This window comes from Copadichromis virginalis, linkage group LG1, assembly GCF_057382275.1.
Source record: "Copadichromis virginalis isolate Kocher_CV1m ecotype Utaka linkage group LG1, C_Virginalis_male_GT1.1, whole genome shotgun sequence".
NCBI classification, from domain to species: domain Eukaryota; kingdom Metazoa; phylum Chordata; class Actinopteri; order Cichliformes; family Cichlidae; genus Copadichromis; species Copadichromis virginalis.
The window spans coordinates 1,801,181-1,821,748 of record NC_140618.1 but is presented as its reverse complement, the minus strand read 5'-3'; the positions used below and the strand labels follow the sequence as shown (position 1 = coordinate 1,821,748).

Sequence of the window (20,568 nt, the reverse complement as noted above, 5' to 3'; positions counted from 1 at the left end):
TATCCGAGCAGAAAAAATCTGATCCACAGATCGATGGCATGAGAATTTTTTTTCACTTTTCTGTTTTACATCATTCAATTTTCCAGTTTGGATTTTCAGACGAAGTAAGAATTTCTCTCCAAACACGACATTTTCCTTCAAACAGAAAACGCTCACAAAACTGCAGAAATGCTCAAATATAATTTTATCTCTCAGACGTTAAAGTTATGAAGGAGAAAAATGACACCGCAGCAGTTTGATCACTAAAAACTGAGACCAACGCGACTCTGTTCATTCAGAAAACTGTGAAGTTTTACTTTGAAATTAACCAGCAGCATCCATGCATGTTTAATAAAAATCACACACACACACACACACACACACACACACACACACACAGGGTAATGAATATTTGATAGAAGCCAACACACACAGTATCAGTCAGGAATTCGGAGGGAGGACCGTGCTCCTGGTACCGCTCGCTTATCTCCCACCAGTGAAACCAACACAGCACCAAAACCTGCAGCTTCACCTGACCTCACCACGGACACAGTGTGTGTGTGTGTGTGTGTGTGTGTGTGTGTGTGTGTGTGTGTGTGTGTGTGTGTGTGTGAGACAGCCAGGAGTCTTTATTGATGACAAGCGTTAGTTGCAGTGAGGTTAGGATACGCGAGCTTCTGATTTCGTCTCCCTGCTCCGAGGAAGCAGCTGACAATAAGAAATTAAAAAAACAAAATCGCCCAGAACAATCAAAAATGTGAACTTTAAACAAACCCTCAGCTGTCCGACCGTCCAGCCTCCTCACAGGGTGGACTGCACATCAGCACAGCTTTTAAAATTCCCTTAAATGAAAGCAGAGTGTTTGTGGAAGACGGCGGCCGGTCCCGAGCAGGAGGAGACAAACCCGGGAAAAGCCCGGGCGAGTGCAAGTAGTGACAGGCTGCGTTTGAGCCTATTAGGACTCCATACAGCCCAAAGACAGCGTGAAACACTCGTTATTTCAAACTCATCCAGCAATCAATCACACACATGAATGCAGCGCATGTTTGAACACTGGAGCAGACAAAAAAAAGATCTTTACCTGCAGATCCATGAGAGGAGGAGAAGAGCGGCCTCTTTGCAGACAAAGAGATGAAGGAGAAGGAGGCGAGCCAAAGTTTGGTTGGCTTCCTGCAGCTCGTGGCTCCCCGTTAGGAACTCGTAGGGAGTGTTTGGCTCGCAGAGCGAGTAAATGAGGGGAACATGTTAGTACACCGAGTCTGAGGGAGTTTGGCTCCCAGCTACGCTCTGATTAATATCAGATCTCCCTCTCTCCTCGCCGCCTCTTGACAATCTTGTCACATCTGGCTGACAAATCCTCACAAGCCTTTTGGTGGCAGCGCAGAGCACGGGGCGGTGTGTGTGTGTGTGTTAGGGGGGCAGGACGGGGGCCACGAGGGGCGGATCGCAGCTCAAGGAGACGCTGAAGGGGGTAAAAGGCTGGAGCAGATACACACAGATACCCCACCCGCCCCTCATCCTCTCACGGATGGACCCTCGTGAAGCTAATGAAGCTGATGAGGCTGGAACACACACAGATTTATATATAAAGACACACAAAGCAAAGTGCAGCCCTATAAAAACAGGCCGGGGCACTCGCTGCGAATCGTTGTCTGTTGCCCTGCAGCGCTGGAGGAGAGCAGAGACACCCGCAGAAAGCAGCGGAGCTACAGAGGGAAACAAAGGTGGAGATAAAGAGAGGACGAGAGGAAAAGCCACCGAGGGCCGATCGACTCGCATTTCTGCCTCACGCACAAATAATCACTGCCTCGGCGTAATGGCCTCCTCAGAAAAGCAACCTGTTAGAGGAACAAAGTGTGGACGCAAACACAATGACATGATGGGTGTAATTTACTAAGAATTTACATTCTTACAGTTTTTATTTGTCTTCCACTTTTTTATTCTGCTGTAAAATAAAACGAGAACGTCGCAGCTGTAAATCTGCTCCTCACACCTTCGAGAGGCATAAAGGCTGCTATATTATCCTGTGTACGACTGATCGTGTCCTCAAATCTCAGCTGATTCATGTCAACGTATTTCAAACATGAGCTCAGACAGTTCAGCTGATAACAGTTAGTTATTCCACGCTCACTCATCGTTTTCCACACACACCAGTGTGTAAGTGAAACCGCTAACGGGGCATAAACACACGCTGTTTAAATAGTTTACACACACACACACGCACACACACAGGCGTGAAGAGCTGCCACCGCCGCCGCCACACAGACGGCTCAGCTAATTGTTACATGATGGCTGCAACAAAACATTAGGCGGCTCTTAAATTACATTCCGACAGGCTGCGGCCGCGAGGACCCGGCCGGCAGCGAGAGGCAGCGAGAGGCAGCGAGAGGCCACGCCACTCTGCAAACAAACCCACAGACACACAAACAGGCCTCTCAGTGCCTCAGAAATCAAGCACCTTAGAATAAATTCAAAGAAGAGAAAAAGGCGAATGCAGAATATTATCTCAGAGGAAGAAACGGCGAAATAAAGAAGTGAATCATGTTTCATGAAGTGCAGAACTCGACTCTTTGGATTGTCGGTGACCGGAGTGAATAAACATAACGTCTCCATCAAAGTGTTTGAGAGCGAGTCAGAGATGCACACATGCCACGAAAGAAAGTTTCAAAAACTTTAAAATCCTCTTTATGTGAATTTAAACTCTCCGCCTGCACAGCTGCTCATTTTCACATTTTTAAACTTATTAAAGGAGTTTAAACAAAGTTTTTCTGGCATGAATTCTTTACTTTGAAGGAGTAAAGTGTAAAAATCCACACAGTGTGATAACAGAAACCCTAAATATCAGCTCGAGACCACCTTTCTGTTTTTGCCCGATCAGTAACAGGATCAGGACACGCTGAACGTCTACATTCAACAACCCAACGCGCCCGTCACCAGAGTCGGCACAACTCCATCCAGCCCGTCTTTGTTAATCGCGTCCTGATGATGTGCGAGACGAGCCGCGGCACACAGAGGACGGCGGCGAAGCGCTCTTACCTCAGCCATTGTCATTAGTCGGATGTTTCCAGGGATACCGCCGAGTTTGCCATTCCCTGCGAGTCCCACAAAACAACTGCCTCCAACTCTCCTGTCCGCACAAGTACTAACGCGAAAGAGCCATCACACCCAGCAGCGTCTCCTTCAACAGCAGACACACATGTGCTCCTCTGCCTCACACACACACACACACAGCCGCCACCACTCGAACAAAAAACAGAGAGAAGAAGAAGAAGTCCCTGTGCTTTTACTCTCACTGCACACACACAGACACACACACGCCTCCTCTGCTTTCTCTCCTCTAATGCCGGACTCGCTCTAAACTACTCAAGATGTTCAGTGTGTGTGTGTCTGTGAGTGTGTGTGTCTGTGAGTGTGTGTGTTGAAACTGGGCACAGGGGATTGGAATGAGATCCTCCTACTCGGCATTCTCACCTCAGGAGCTGCTCCCTCCCAATCCCACACACACACACACACACACACACACACACACACACACACACACACACACACACACACACACGTGCACGCACAGAGGTGCGCATGCCTTTCTTTCACACATGTGCGCACACACACACAGACACGCACACGCCTCCCCCCTCAGAGTCACAGGGCAGTCCCCTCACAGCTGGCTGGAAGAGGGCATGACACTCATCTTTCACAGAGATTTGATCAAAAGGAATCACAAAGGCTGGAGGCTCCCCTAATGCAGTCAGGGGAGACTCTCCCTTTCTCCCCTCTCTCCCCTCTCCGTCTGAGTAATGCTCTAAATCAACGCTGCCCCTCTCGCTGCACACAGCCCACTGTGCGCGTCTGGATTCACCTTAACGCAGCTCTGTGAACGGCCTCCGTAACAAGTTATGCCTTGTGCCGTCAGGAATGCGTAAGTGTCTGTGCCGAGCGTTTCTCAGGACGACGGGGGGGGACGCCGCACATGGCGAAAACCGAATCTGCGTTACTGGGAGGAAGACGTGCACCTCGGGCCGGGGGCGGCAGATCTCTGCGGTACAGTCCAGCGCTTTTCTGTTTTCAGGAGATGCTGTGCAATCAAAAAGAATAACAAAAACATATCATTACCTAAGCTTTGTGTAAAGGTGTGAAGGCGGGCGGGAGGAGAGTCACACAGCGATTATTCACAGTTTGAAAATTTGGGGCCAAAATGTTGGTGGGACTGAAAGAATGTGGCTTATATGGGCCAAACGTCAGGTGAGGTTTCCTAAAGGTAAAGTGGAAACAGCACAGCTCTTAAAACATAATAAAATCTAAACATTTGCAGTATGATGCAGACACACATGTGTAACCTCAAGTTTAACATGTAAACTTTAAACCATGTCCAGCAGCCACTGTAGGAACATTTAGGAGCAAATATTCTCATGAACATGAGACTGTGAGCCAGTGACATCAGCCAGGGATTCTCAGAGGAATTACTAAATAAACAACAGTGAGATCACCTTTTTACATATATTTAACACTTCTTACATTTTTCCTTTTTCTAAGGTCTAATCGACCCAGTGAGCATCAGCTGATGGCTCAAATAATCTGATTTAAATTTAAAACTACCTCCAAGAACCTCTGATGATTTATTATTACTATTAATTAATAACTGGGGTAACGGAGGCAGACAGTCACAGGTGAAATGCTCACCTGGTCTCATGTGTGCAGGTAACTGAGGCTGAGGGGGGAAAAGCAAAACTGCACCAATAAAACTCGTCAGTAGAAACTTGACCTGACGGCACAGGTGGTACGCATCGCTGTCACGTGACATGATGATGCTGATGCAAACCTCATCACCTGCGGGACAATATCCATTAAATACAGATGTTTTAAACTAAACCGCTACTGAATTGTTTCATGAAATGTCCTTTTTTGTGTCTCCGTATCTGTGGAAATGTGGGGATGAGTGATTTTCAGTCTTTTTTGCACCCGAGTCCACCTGATAAGTGCCAAACATCAGGTGTGTCGTGGGCCACACCTGGGCCCACAAATTAGCCAGAAGCTGCACAAGTCCAGGTCCTGTGACTGCAGCGTGAAGGCTGACGTCCCTCCGCTCAGCTCCGTGTGAAACGAGGAACACACAGTGGAAAAGGAGCTTTTTTAAAGTGCTGACACTGCAGGAACATTGACAGAGTGAAGCAGCGAGAAATTCGACGAGTGATGTGTGAGTAACTTTTCAGCTTCTGCCCTTTTTCCTTTTCTTCCCCTCCTCCTCTCTGCATAGAGGGAACGCTCTGCTGACTTTAGCCATTAGAGGCATCTGCTAATCCACAAATTACACAGCAAGTTTAAACAGGCACACCTGGTCTGCTCTACCTGTGCAGAGACAGAGGGCGGGGAGGGGGGCGGCCCCACCTGACGGGTTTGAAACTGAAAGCATGAAACCTCACTTCGACTCTTTTTCCTTTTTCTGAGATTGAACTCGCGCAGAGAGCATCGGCGAAGCGGCTCTTGATGCCATTCTCCTCGAATAATCTCGTTTTCCTTCTTCTGACCCTCTGAAGCAGCAGAGGGGTGGGAGTTCACTGCCTTGCTCAAAGGTAGCTCAGCTGCAGCGCTGCAGGGAGGGAAGAGTTTTACTCATCCGCTTTCCCCACCCACATTCTTCCCAGCGAGGAGCTCAACCTGACATCCGTCCAATCACAAACCTGCTCCCCTAACCTCTAGGCGAGCAACACCCGCTCCACTCGACATTCAGAAATTCGCCGAGCGGCCTCGCTAACTGATAAAAATGCAACTAATGGCCCTTGAAGTTGGACATTAAAACTGCATTACTTTCCACAGGAGATCAAAGCCGTTCTTATTCGTGAAAAGCGCAGAGTGTTATGAGGTTACATATATGGATAAGAGACATCCCGTCAAGGCATGTATCGTAAGGCTGGAAAGCCCTGCGCTCCCCCTGCGGTCGTCCAGGCAGGCAGATCTGCTTACCGGCCTTGTATTTATTCCAGACCTAGGGGATGCATAGCAAACACAGCCGCAGACCTGGCCTGGATTAGGTCTGCGCCGCTTGTCAGATCGCTGCTGCTCCCTGGGCCGGAGCGCCGCAGACGTATTTGTGCCGCGGGGGCAGAAGGTGGAAGCTGCAGCAAATAAACTCCATGTGCAGCAGAACAGGTCACGCTGCCTACTTACACGTCTGTCATTAGCCTTCCTGCAGGGGAGAGCGGACGGGGCTGAGCGCTCCAGCAGATGAGCAGCTTTGGGAGAGCATTACACCCTCCTTTACATTTTCTTTACATGCTGGAGCCAAGAAAAACCCTGCAAAAAACCCGATCACACACTCACCGGCCTTTGTTTAACGCGACACGAGGCACCAGGAGGGATTCCAGGAGTCACTTTCTTTTGAGTGTTTTGCCTCCCATCAAAGAGGAAAATGCAGCTCCGGCTGAACATTAGATAATTAATCTGAGGGGCTGACAAATGATTTGATTTTGAAAGAGAAAATCACAGCTGCTCTGACCCCGGGAAGGCGTCCAAACGTCCTGTTTTTGTGTAAACAGCGTCTGAAACAGGGCAGTCTTTGATTTACAGGAACAGCAGGAGAGTTCAGCTCAATTTAAATCACTACAGCAGCCAAAGTGCTTCATATTACAAGGCACCTGGCGACAGTGGTGAGGAAAAACTCCCTTTCAACAAGAAGAAACGTCCAGCAGAACCAGGCTCGGGGAGCAGGGTGGCTGATGATCACTTTTTAAATATTAATTTGAGTCAAAAGAAAGGAAAATATGAGCGGAGCAAGTAAATCAAATATGAAATGAACATTTACCCTGAAAGCTGTGCACATTTTGGTTGTTTCTGCAGGCTAATCATGAGCTGATTTTGCATTTTTGCACAAAAGGAAAGAAAAGTTTGTAATATTTATATTTTTCAACAAAATCCCCACAAACTGGAGCCACTTTTATAATTTTGCGTGAAGAATAGAGCCAATAAGCCCAACAAGCTTCATATTCACCAGCGGGGGATTTACTGACGTACATGAAGCCGAACTGGAAAAAGTCTAAATCTCACATGAACTCAGGACATGAATGCAAACCCGCTGACTTCAAAGAGAAGGATCTGGTAACCTACAACATGTTTTCGGACTCCAACAACGTCCTGTTGTTTCCATGACTGTGCCATTACATAAAAGGCTTCCCTATGGCCCGTAGCATCGTTACACCATCCGCTGTAAAGATGTCTGCCTTCTCTTTGAATGTGGTGAAAGTGAACGTCCACGTGGCGTGCAACGGCCAAAAAACCAAACATCATAAACAAAGCAAAGTCCAGAAATGATGACCTGACGACTTAAAGTCTACCAAACTTATTGAGGGCAGCTCCATGTTGGAATTACATCCTGCAATCGCATCGCTGTGGAGAAGGAAACGTGCATCGCTCCACGGCGAGAGGCTCAGAGTCACAGCTGTGGTGCTATCAGACGCTAGGTGATAACGGTCCCCCCGTGAAGGGCGACAAACTCAGCAGCACCAAAAGAAGTCAAAGGGAACTTTTGAAATCTGTGTTTCTTTTATTTCCTGGCTTAAGCAGTGAAAACGACTCGGTCGGATTAAAGATTTGGGCAGAAATACCCCCACGCTGCACACTGAGGAGTAAATGCGTGCACGATAGTTTTAAGAAAGCACGATGGTGCAGACGCTGAAGGATGCCTTCTACATAAAACTGCAGTAATTTTAGCTGCACACTTCCTTGCTTTGGTGGGTGTAGACAGCAGAGAGTATACAGGTCATGATTTCTAAACAAAGACATTACTGCTGAAGGTTCTTTGGTGCTTAGAGGAACACGCAGTGAACGCTGTTTAGTCCCATTGCAGCAGAGAGACGGCACAACTGGATCACTGCACGGATGAACCAGCACTGATATCCCTCTTTAGATGCACTTGGAGCTCGTCCTTGGTTAGCGTTGTTTCCAAGTGTGCTGTCTTATCTCTCATCTCGACTACCTATCACGCAGAACCTGCCCCAACACAGCAAGCAGTGTGTGTTTGCATACATGCCATGTGTGTCATCCAAGTGTCGGCCTGCCTTTCCTCACTTTAGTTGACAGTAAGAAAGGCCAAGAGGGGAGCTATTACCTCACCGTGCTCTGCACACTCCCCGTACCAGGCTCCGGCCACCACCACGCCAAACGGGCCGAGGTCTGCCCGTCGTTCGGTGGCATTATTCAGCACAGACACGCTCACGGGGTGACTGTAAATCACATGGGATTACAGAGGCAGAAAGCTGCTTTAAAGTGAGAGGAGATGGAAGATGTTGGAGTGATCTACTTACAGCTGCAGATGTGGAGAAGCTGTGTGTGTGTGTGTGTGTGTGTGTGTGTGTGTGTGTGTGTGTGTGTGTGTGTGTGTGTGTGTGTGTGTGTGTGTGTGTGAAGGCGATGGAAAACACTGTAACAAGAAAAAAGTGAGGAGAGCACTTTCGCCATGCAGCATGAGGGGAGGTCAGAGCTGTTCACGTGTGGGAGGCGCGGGGCTTTCATACAGATTGGTTTTATATAAAACAGCAGCAGTGAAAGCAGCACCAGCTACTGAGTGCACTCGAAATGTTAACACAAGACCACAGAGTATTAGTGCTTACTATTAATATATTCTTCTCTCTTTAGTTTGTGAGTAAAGTGTGGAGGATGGGGATGTAAATATACATGGAAGCGATGCTGACGGTACAGAGCTCTGTGCACAGATGACCAATTTCACGTTTTCAGCCGACCGCGTGTCCCCGTCGCCCTTTCCTCCGTCACTAATTAAAATCATGCACATATTTCAGCTCCTGTGTTTCACACTGACGTCACCCGTTTCCTCATGGAGTAAAATATTGAAGCACACAACGTGTTTGAGAAAGGATCAAACTGTGTATAAAACATGAGCGTGGCCACTGTGACATCACCCGCTCAGATACGTTTGAACCACTTCTGCTGCAAGAAGCCCCTTTATTTGTACAAGAGGGTGGCGTGACAATTAATAACACCCACAATTTCATCAAAACTGGAGCTCCGCCTCCTTGGACGGTCTGTTAGTACAGTGACCTCACAGCAGCCATATTATTGGTCACATGATGTCATTAAAATGCTCCTAAAAGCTCAAACAGCACAAACACAGTGCAGAGGTCCAGCTCAGGCGAAGCTAGCAGCTACAGCCGCCTGTGTCACCATCCACCTGTCAGTCAAAGAGGCCACGCCCCTAATAATGCAAATTTCAATCCTTAATACAATTTAAAATTTGGATTGCAGGATTTTTTCTATAAGTGCCGCAGATTGCATTTAAAATAATCTGCAGTCAAACTAGAATAAAGGCCTTCACACAACAAGCGCGTCGCAAATAAACAATGTGAAATTCAGAATTTTCAGGTGCAAACTTGTCATGTGGTATATATGCATGTATACATACACCACAGTCAAAAAATTCAAGAAGAAATGATGAGCTCTGTGTGTGCGCTTAAATCATAGTATATCCAGGACACTTATTTCCAAACACAGTGGTCTGATTGGTCAGATCCACATGCAAAAAAAAAAAAGGTCAAATTGGGCTTGATCAAAGAAAAAGTCTGAAAAATATTTTCAACACACAAAATATTCGGACAGACTTTCCGGTGTGTGCAGGCCTTTCATTGTGAGCGTTACTTGGCTATGCAGATAAAATTGAGCAATTTTAAATCTGTTTTGTTTGTGGTAACTCAATCTGGCAGCCCATTAGCTTGTCGCTGAATTAGCCTCGGCGCTTGACAGACTTCCGGTTCAGACTTCCGGTTCCATGCTAATTCCAAAATGATCCTCAGCGGGCGGCTGATGGGTTTGAGGTACCACAAACAGATCTCAGCTCTCAAAATTCTGACTGTTGATGATTCAATACTGTTTATTCACACTGAGCTGAGGACGGAGCTCCTGAACATTAATGCAGAATCACCTCACATGTGCACAGTTTGTGCCACTGACAGCTCTGCCGTCCTTTTCAAAGTGTTTCTACTGAATGAGCTCTTCTGCAAGGACTTTTTCAAGCACATTTTCTGCTCCACCTGTTCATCTGAAAATGATTCATACACAAAACACTTAAACACAACATGTATTGTGTAAATTACACCCACCCACAGACAAAATGTAAATCTAAAATTTAAAAGTGGTTACAAAATATCATTTAATATATAAAATAGCTCCCAAGCCCCTTCAAACGCTGCACTTTCCTCTCGTCTGTGTGAAATTTAACTGTTGAAATTATAAATCCATTTTAGGGGATTTTCTTGATGCCTTCCTCTAATAACTTAAACCAATTTATTTAACATCAGCATGTTTTTTAAACAGTAATTCTGCACTAAGAGTTGTCGGCACCAGCTCACTGCTCTGTGACATGATTTCATCCAGTGACGGATTGAGCGTGTCGCTAACAGACTTTACTGCTGTGTCTGAGTAAATACTGATACTGCAGCTGGTTTATAACCTGTTACCAAACATTACAAATATATATATGTGAAAAACAGATAAAATATTAAACTCATTTATGTCATAACAATCAAAATATTCATTCAACCTGTTTATCGTTTTAATAAATGTTAAATCGAATTCTTTGTGATATTTACATATAAAACAAAATGATAAAATAAATAATTTCAACAGTTTGACTGCGCCGAAGCACGAGGCTGAACAGCGATGTGACGCAGAGCTGAAGTAAAGAACACGCAGCACATCTTGCTTTTCTCGTGACACAGTGATGCATGGTGGAGCAGCTCGCTGTCCCTGCATTCATCTGCTCCCATGGCTGCACTGACCTAACAGCCTCGTTTTTCTGCTTTTGGGGCAGTCGAGCTTCAGGGAGAGGCCTGATCTCTGCAGGATGAAATGCTTCCATCCACAGAGCATTAAGACTCACTGAACGCTGGGATGAAGATGAAGATAATGGGAATCAGATGCTCAGGCCTTCTCACTCACTGTATCCCAGCCTGGTGAACCCTTTCAGGAGATTCTGGACATGTCAAGGTAGCGCTCACCATCATCATCATCACAGCACCGAATGAGGAGGTGTGTTTGGAACAATGGTGATCATCGCTCCCAGCGGAGACTTGAGCGCTGGAGCTGCCCTGGAGGCTTTCTGAGGCACACGGTTGTTATTTTTTCACCCATTTCTAATCTTGGAAAGCTTACGATCGAGCTGGTGGCACCACCGAACAGCGAGTGGGCCAAATATCGAGTTGATTTTGGCAGCTTGGCGAGCATAAACACGTTTTAAAAATTACAGCAGCAGCAATGAGAACAATCGCCGAGATGCAAACAGGCTTCCTTTATACACAATCTGGGACTCATCATCTGTGGGAAGTTCAATAGGAAGCACTTCTGATCTGCTGTTGTACAACAACTGTCAGTGCTGGAAACCACACACTCATCCTGCATTCCCACTTCAGCTGCAACTGCCATCTATCTGTCAGTCCAACTTTCTGTGCAGCCGTTAAACAGCCATCATTGCTAAACATTCGTTTCCACCCAGCGTTCAGGACGCCTTCCAACATGGATCCATCTCAGTTGCTGGGTGTAGATGAGAGCTGCCGAGGGAAGGCTGTTTCTGGAAACCTGTCACGCTCTTATGAGGAAAACTGATGCGAACCAGCTGGCTGTCTGCTCACACTGCCACTGAAATGATGTGAGGACATCCCCGCAGAAGACATGTGGGACACACCTGCAGGTAAAGCCATTAAACAGTCTGCTGTAAAGCAACGAGACAAGCAGCCGTCCTCCAGACATGCACGTGTTCTTCAGTGGAATAATCGCAGGTAACACTTGATGTCAAATGGTGCTCGTGAGGCTGGAGATCACTGACATTCATAGACTGGAAGATCAAGTCTGAAAATGGATGAGTCTGTTAATTTACCCAGAATCCAACACCAAACGTCGTCAGCTTTGACTACACCCATTCGAAAGCAATCTCAGATCAACTGCACCGTGAAAACCAACGACCTCGTTCATGTAACGCACATGTGACTGATCAGGGCACAGACGGTGAACATTTGGAGCTGTGTACCAAGGCGTCTGTGACGTGTCCTTTGTTTCCTGTGGGAATTTGGGGTGGGTCTCCAGTACATCCTCACAATGTGGAGGACGAGTTGAGTTTGGAGGTCAACTCATCCTGCTTTGGAGGTCAGTGCCTCTGACTCTCTGTTAACATTTGAGAGGCAACTTTAGTCTGTTCATGTTCGCAGCAGAACGTTGCACTGTAGCAAGAACATCGCGGTCTAAGCTAACAATGAAAAACACCAAAAGCTGCATCTTGATGCATTCTCCATCATCCAGGAAAGTAAATCTCCAAAAGTTGATTCTGTTCATCTGGACGCAGCATTTTGCGGGAGAAATGCTTCAGATTTGGAGTCCTTAGGGACTAGTAAAGCGCTATACAAATACAGGCCATTTACCATTACAAGTCCTCCCCCATGGCCGTCTACACCAAAGTAAAACAATTAAATGACAGAAAACTTCTTTTTATTCTACTATAGAAATGTCTGCTTTTATCAGTAAAAGAAATAAATAAAAAAACCTTTAAATTAACAAAACCTTCCGGCCCACTTAAGATAAAACGTGGGCTGCATACACCACACAGTGTGACACCGTGCCCAATTTATCCACACCATTTATCAAAACCCTGCCACTCCTCCACAACAATTCCAAATGTTTTAACCTGATGAGCTTAAATTGCATCGTACATATCGACATCAAAACCTCAGAATGGGAGGTGCTGAGTCTGATTCCAGCTGCAGGTGTAACCTTCAGTGGGCTGCGAGCTGGAGATCAACAGCAAAGACACCTCCGAGCCCGACACCCTCAGCACAAGGACAACATGCTGGATGTAAACTGAATAGATTCTAATTATGTAAAATCAATTTGACCAGTTTTACAGTTTTCTATGTAATAAAATTACAGGTAATTAAATTACTTTACATGTTGGGCGTGATTGTTTTTCTTTTTGAGTCAAAATCATCAGACTTTGGTCTGACTGAGTAACAATAAGATGCATCTGCTTCGCAACCTGATTGTGGCCCACAGTATATTTACATATAATGTTTAATACGTTCTTATGATGAACTGTGGAAAACAGCAATAATAACTAATAACAATTGTAGTGCATATTCACAGCTGTCGTTTGTTGTTCTGTTTACCAATTACATGCAAATAAATGGGAGCATTTATAGTTTCAGCCCAGAATGAAGCTGCGATTTCTTAATTACGTGTCGAACCGCGGGGCCTGAATTCAGCGTCATCAGTTTAGCTGCAGTCTCATAACACAGGGATTTAAATCATTTCATGCTCATTAATAAATGAATAGCTTGCTTTGGTTTGCACTTTAAATTCAAGTTGTCACATGACCCAGATATGGCATCAGATGACTAAAAACAGCGCGGCGCTGCTCGTGCTCTCTCCTCCCATCGCTGCCATCCTGCGCTGTGGCGACAGAGCTAATAAATAAAGCTGCTCCCTCTCCTCTCATCCTTCATCCATCCGTCCATCCATCCCTCCACCCCCCCTCCCTGGAGTCTGGTATTGATCAGACATGTCCACATTAGAGGGAGGGGAGATGCTTTTATGATAATCCACCCACCCTAGCCGCCACTCGTAATGGCTGCATTAGACGCTCATCCCCTCCGCACCCGACACCTGGCCCTCGCTCTCTTCGGACTCACTGTTTGCATTACAACACTGTTTAATGGGCTCTTTAGAGGGGCTGGAGGGGGAGCGGGGGGCCTGGGGGCAGGAAACTTTCCAAGAGTTTCCAGTAGATGAGGACCCAGCAAGGAGCCACTGGGAAGGTCCGGTGCGAGAGTGATAGATGGCACTACGGTGAAGTGGAGGGCGGGGGGGCTGGAAGTGGGGGTCCATTACCTATTACTGAATGCCCTCTCTGTCTAGCCACGCCACTCAGCTGGCTGTCTGATGGCGAACTCTGGGAAGTGGAGCTCTGGACGAGTGCGTTCTCCGACCGAACCCAGACACGGGGTCAATCAATAGCTCTCTCTCTCTCATTACCTTCCAGTCAAGACAATCCCGATACTTTCTGACACAAACCTAAAGAGTCCGTCCACAAATGTGCCTGAGCTCAGCTAGAGATCCAGGCAGGTGGGTCGCCGGTGACGGGAATCACGCCGGGCAGCGCTTTACCTTCACATCACTCAGCAGCCGACAGCAGAGAGAGGAGAAAATACAAGGAGAGGGATAGAGAGAGCCACCTGGACACCATCAGTCTCAGCCAAGGTAAACATCTCCGACATTCCTCCCGGCACGCTGGACTACAGGGGTCAAAGGTCATAATGACAAACGAGTGACCCAGAAGCCCTGAGAGGCCAAGAGAGGTGCCTCTGGAATCTCTCAGCAGGGGGACGGAGGACACAGAGACACATTCACCAGGCCAGGAAAAAAAAGGATAGTTGCAGGGCCGGGGTGCAAGACCCAACCTGCGGCTCCTCAACATGAAGAAGAAACGCCAAGCGAGCGCTGTCACCTCACCTTTTTCACCATTTCAGCCCATGCCAAGTATCTCCACTTACCAGGTTTGACAAGCTTCTGTTAATTGAGCCAAACTTTGAAGGCTAAATCGGATGAGAAGGAAGAACAGGAAGTGGGTGTCGGCTGCAAACCGCTGGACAAATTTCAGCCTAAGCTTCCCGTGGTAGTAGGAAGTCAGTTGTAACTTAGGAATGCATATTGACAATATTTCATGCGTCAGGAATGATGGGTATGTGAGGGGGTGGGGGGCTCCAAGGGTGATGATGATGAGGCACAACTGGAAGCTGACTGGAAGCTGACTCTTCCCAGATGTCTGCAATCTATACAATAAACATCAATGTTGGAGCTTTGTGAGCCGGTTATTCCCAGCCAGGGGTACAAACGATCCTGGAGCCGCAGTTAGAGAGTTCCTGCACAGATTAGCTCCAGTAATCTTACAAACGCAAAACTGCATCACGGCTCACGGTATCCACAATAAGGGAAAGACAGTAGAAACAGGAAGACGCTGTAAATGTCCACACAATCTAAATGTAACCAACATGTGAAAACAACGTAACGTAATTATTACCAGTTATTATTTAGTGACAGTCGCTCACACATCTGAGCAGTTTGCTGTCCAACTCCAACAGAACATCAACTGAAGAGAAGAAGAGAAAAGTTTGAAATAAGTGGACGACATCTAAAGGCTCCATAAATGTCCAGAATGACGACTTCTGTCATCGAAAGACTAAAAACAGGCAAATTTGGAAACACTCGCTGTCACTGTGACGACGTGTTACGTTTTACTGACAGTAAACTCCTGATACCATTTTTACGTGTGAAGGTTTCCTCACATGTGACACATTTGTTTAGGTTTCCTATCAAGTGCTGCCATTTATGTTCATCGTCTCACAGCATTCACACTTCCTGTCTCAGTACAGCTGCTGTTTGGAAATGAAGTTTGCATAAGCAGAAAGAGCAGAGTTACGCACAGCTGGCAGGACAAGTGGCTTGCCAAACACTTGAACCTCGTGTGGTAAATAGCCAGAACTGTAGTAATAGTTGGCACGTTGAGCCGTACTAAGCAGGGACTTGAGAAACTCCAGAAAGAGGAAATGATTATAGGACACACATGTGGTGAGGTCGGGCAGATCCGGTGACCTACAGTACAGACAAAACAAAAGCTTACTAGCTTTTGTTTGGGATCCAATGGTGACACGAAAACTGCACATGATCATTTTTCCTGAATTATTCAACTTTTTCATTAGTGAGTTTCACGCATTGTTTGCTGTTAGGAAAAAGTGGTAAGGCACGCTGATGCACAGAAAGACGGCGATTTTACAACTTATATAAGCTACAAATAATACTGCACTGCTACTGTGTACAAATATATCTGCATATAAGTATCTAAGGTCTTTGTGGCTGGAAGCTTTCTTGGTACTGACCAACCACGTTTGAGGTTGGTCACTCTGTTAAAGGTGGATGTAGCTTCACACCTCTATTGTTTCTGACGGACTGCAGGGGGCAACTCATCTGGAAGTCTGTGGGAAAACTCTTGGCTCACTCCATCTGTGTGGTAATTAGTTTGTGGTAATTAAATGAATTGCACTTCTGTTTTGTAATACCACCAAATCCAAATCTGAAATAATGATTACTTAGAAAGGCGAGCCACTGTAGCCTAGGCAACCTGAGGTTGTTAAAACTTTTAGTTCAATTCAATTCAGTTTCATTGACAAAATCACAACAACAGTCGTCTCAAAGCGCTTCATACTGTAAGGTCGACCCTACAATAATACATACAGAGAAAACCCAACAATCATATGAACCCCAATGAACAAGCACTTTGGCGACAGTGGGAAGGAAAAACTCCCTTTTAACAGGAAGAAACCTCCGGCAGAACCAGGCTCAGGGAGGGGCGGGGCCATCTGCTGCGACCGGTTGGGGTGAGAGAAGGAAGACAGGATAAAGACACGTCTGATGGTGTTTGATTTAAAGGAGTGATTAAAAATGGTAACTGTAAAGTGCCTTAAACTTGCATTCTTTACAAAGGGCAGCAGGGGGCGACTCCTCTGGCCTCCAGTTTATGGTCTCAGTCTGGTTTCAGGTCTGGTAATGTGTCCATGTTAGCCTAACACTAGCTAACCATCCTAAACTTCACAGATCCTGTTTTCCTGTTTGACTTTATCATAACAGCCACACTGTGGACTGGACTGTTTTTAACCCTCAGTGGTTCTGAGGGACGACACAGACTGGATTCAGGATGTCAGATGGAAGCAGACCAGTTTGGTGGGTAGACAGACTTTATTCTATGGAGGTCAAGACTGTGGCTGAGCGCAAGTAAGCAGAACAGGTCTGAGCAGACAGACCAGGGTTTTACAGGGACTGAGATTATTACTCAACAATGCCCCCTTGCCCCGCTCACCACTCAATGAATGTGTTACTGTAATACACTTTATTACTCAGGCTACAATAACGTTGTAGACATCAAGTTCACATCAAGTTCATAATCATTATATTCCTATTGTGCATATTTATATTAATATGTATACAGAGATGGGCAGCACGGTGCGTGGTGGTTAGCATGTTGCCTCACAGCAGAAGAAGAGTTTGACTCCGCCCTCTGGACGGGACTCTGTGTGGAGTTCTTCAAGATAAACAGTCGGGTCTTTAGCTTGCAATATAAAGCGCCTTGCTCTGATTTGGTGCCATATAAACAAAACTGAACTAAATATTGGCCTTTTCACCTTTGTCAGCTTCAGCTCTTGGGTTTCCAAGCTGACAAATATTCACTTTAAAGTCATCTCTGGTCCTTTTACAGGCGATCTGGCTTCAAAATGCTTTTCAGACAGAGGGTCTCTCTCACTTTAGTGCCTGTAAGCAAAATCAGAGCCAGCTCCAGGCCTGCCGCTGTTTAGAGGAGCCTCTGACCTCTCTGACCTTTGACCCGAACAATCTCTGAACAGCCTCACAGGTACTATTCTGCATTAGTCACTACTATTCTGTCCTCTTTGCTGTCAGCATCAGCTGGTTGTGTAGGCAGATGACAGAAGCTAAGCAGATACACTGCGAGTGAAAATGTGAGTCAGTGTGTGAGAGTTCTGTGACTACAACCTTCATCGTTGTTTGACCTTTGAACTTCGTCCCAGCTTGCTTACGCTCCCTAACACAAACACTCATATTCCCATCCACCACACTGGCGAAATACTTCCAGAGAAAATTCATGGACGCAGTGAATCATACAGGGACATCTGCTACTCTTTCATCCCTCAAAGGACTAAAGTGGGAAAGCAGCACACTGTATTCACTGATATGGGAGATCCAGATGAAAACATTTCAAGATTTTGGCATTGAAGTTGGTTTTCACTGTGTGGTTGTCCAGAACCTGCCTAGCCCTGAGTTGTTAGTGACTCAGCACTAGGGGTGGGTTTTTATAATCGATTTATCGATTAAAATCGATTCTGGCTTGGATAACGTAAAATCGATTCATTAAAATCCTGAATCGATTTTTTAATATTAATTTATTTTGCCCGAAATGCCAGAATCTCAGGTGAAAGATCACAAAATTTCAACAACCACCAAACAGCTAAGACAGTAAATGAGAGCAGGTGCACGGCTTCTGCACAAAGACGTAAACACACAGTGCCGACGGATCAGGATCAGTTAGATGTCGCTTTTCTCAGCTGACGGTCGGGGCTGAAAGCCGACAGCTCGCTGATTCTGATCCGCGGGTCCGCGCTGTGTGTTTACGCCCTTTTTGCGCTGATCATATGGCTGTTAGTTTTATCTCTCTCCAAACAATATTGACCGAACCAGCAGCAAAAGAAGATCCAAACCACGCTTCACATAAACATCGTCATGAATTCCCTCTGACTTTTGCTGACTTTTCAGGATAAAAATCACACTTCATGCACAGCTCTCTCTCTCTCTCTCTCTCTCTCTCTCTTTTCTGCATTATTCGCTTGCTTGTTACACACAAGTCTACCGTTGTTTACAGGCTGTCGGCTGACGTTTTTTTTTCCCTTTTACTTACTTCCGAAAAGTAAACCTAATTTCTGCCGTTCAATATTGAACAAATTTAAACTTTTTAAAATTAAGCAAAATGCAAAACGCTGTGTCTCTAATAAAACCGCTGTAACGTCAGAGGTAATGTTCATATGTTGATTAATGGTTTTCTTTCGTTTTTGATGTACTGCAGAATATTTTTATAAAATCCCAGAACAGGAAAATCACCTTCATGTTTTTCTGTGTTTTATCTTCAGCTACTTTGACACAAAGACATCTGCTGTGATGCTCACACCTGTGATAAAGTCTTGCGTGTGTCAGCTTCCTTTTAATAGATACAAAAATATGTAAATGTACTGATCTGAATTATAATATTTCTGACTGTCAAAATTTCCCAGAATCGAATCGAATCAAATCGAATTAAATCGAATCGTGGATCGAATCGATTCGGGACCTTGTGAATCGGAATTGAATCGATTCTAGAAATCAGTGACGATACCCAGCCCTACTCAGCACCATCGACATTCCTTCAAATATTTCTCTTTAAAGGTGCAGGTAGTCATTTTGTTCAGCTTTTTTAATAGAAAAAAAATGTTGTGCTCATAAATTTACATTGATTAGCTGGTTATAAGCAAACTTTATGCTTTCCTGCTGATAAACAGATTGATTATATTCCTCATCACAACAACAGTTGCCTCAAAGTGCTTCACATTGTAACGTAAAACCCTACAGTAATACAGAGAAAATGTCTTTGTCTAACAATTTAGCATCCACCTAAAAAAAGTAGGTAGGTAACGCAGCTAATAGAGGCTAACAGCAACAATAGCTAGCAGCAGCAAACAGAGACTAACAGCAACAATAGCTAGCAGCAGCTAACAAAGGCTAACTGCAGATAATATGAGATAACAGCATTAACAGACAGAAAAGTTGAGTATATCCTTAACAACTCACCTCAGTCTAGCTGTTATCCGTGAGAAGTGAGCTTCACTGACTTATCGACTCTTTTCAGAAAGTTTTACAGCCTCCTCGAGAGTAAAAACACATGGATGCTCCTCACCTGGCATTGACAGCAGAAGTAAGCAGTCGAGTGACAGCGTCACAGCGTCACAGCCTCTGTGTGCACTCACTACAGGTGGCCATAGTTTCTGAGGTATCTTGGGGCTATAAAAATAAAATATCAAAATATATTTAATTGTCACATATCATGATGAGTTCTTACAATCATCATAAAAAGATTAAATATTGTTTTTAGTACACTTTACTATACAGTGGGATGTGAACTTCTTATTCGCTGCATGCAAATAGTATTTTTTTTAACCATATTTTTGCCATGTTACCATGTTTGACCTCATAATTGTGCTGTTTCAGTTTTTGATGATGTGAAACTGAGCGTCAAAACCTTTTGAAAAATAAAACACCAAACACCACCAGTTCCTTTAACACCCAGCATAGGTTCCAGCACTAATTCAGTCCACATAGACTCCCATATTAAAATGTCCAACAGGATGTTTGATATTGTAGAATCATCAGGGCCAAAGTGGCAGCTCTGGCTCCCAAAAGTTATGTTTGCATCCAACTTCCTGGAAGTTGCATAAAAACAAAGTTCAGCCGAGTCCCAATGTGGGACTGTCCTGTTCACAATGTTTTGTTTGACTTTTCTTTGGCGATGTCACAGTTTGGTTGGTTTAATTCCCAAAACATCCTGGTTTTTATACAGTTTGGATAAAAATGGCCCTTGTATTGGAGACCAAGTTTCCGTTCCATGGTTTCCTGAAACAAAGAGCAGCCAGTATGAAAGCAATAGCACAAATGGTAAAATTACTACTTTGAGAAAATAATTGGGGCCTATCACAGAGAAATTTTCTTCATTTTGCATTGTAGCTGTTTGGGACCATCAGTGGAACCCTGTGTGGTACTGAGACGGTCCCTGTGGGCCGCTGGTGCCATCACATCGGCCCTGACCACTGCGGTGGATCAGCAGCCTTACTCCTTAAGAGGAGATCGGTGCTTTTGAAGGGGGAAGCGTTATGTACATCTCTGTCCCCACTTCTGATAGCCATGTGATCTCAGTGGAAACTAAATTAGCAGTCACACACTCCCACACACTGTTAG

General features: G+C 45.4%; 1 protein-coding gene across 3 annotated transcripts in view; it reads right to left on the bottom strand.

Moving 5' to 3' along the window:
* Positions 1-19,578, bottom strand: part of bnc1 (basonuclin zinc finger protein 1) — a 32,776-nt gene extending 13,198 nt beyond the window's left edge. Inside the window, exon 1 of one of the 3 annotated variants that reach the window (XM_085467634.1) lies at positions 19,408-19,578. Coding sequence is in view for 2 of the 3 variants with exons in the window: in XM_085467468.1 (XP_085323594.1) it covers positions 3,016-3,030 (15 nt within the window). In the remaining variant the exon portion in view is untranslated. The other 2 variants (XM_085467468.1, XM_085467545.1) reach the window with 2 other exon arrangements.
* Between the last annotated feature and the right edge of the window lie 990 nt (positions 19,579-20,568).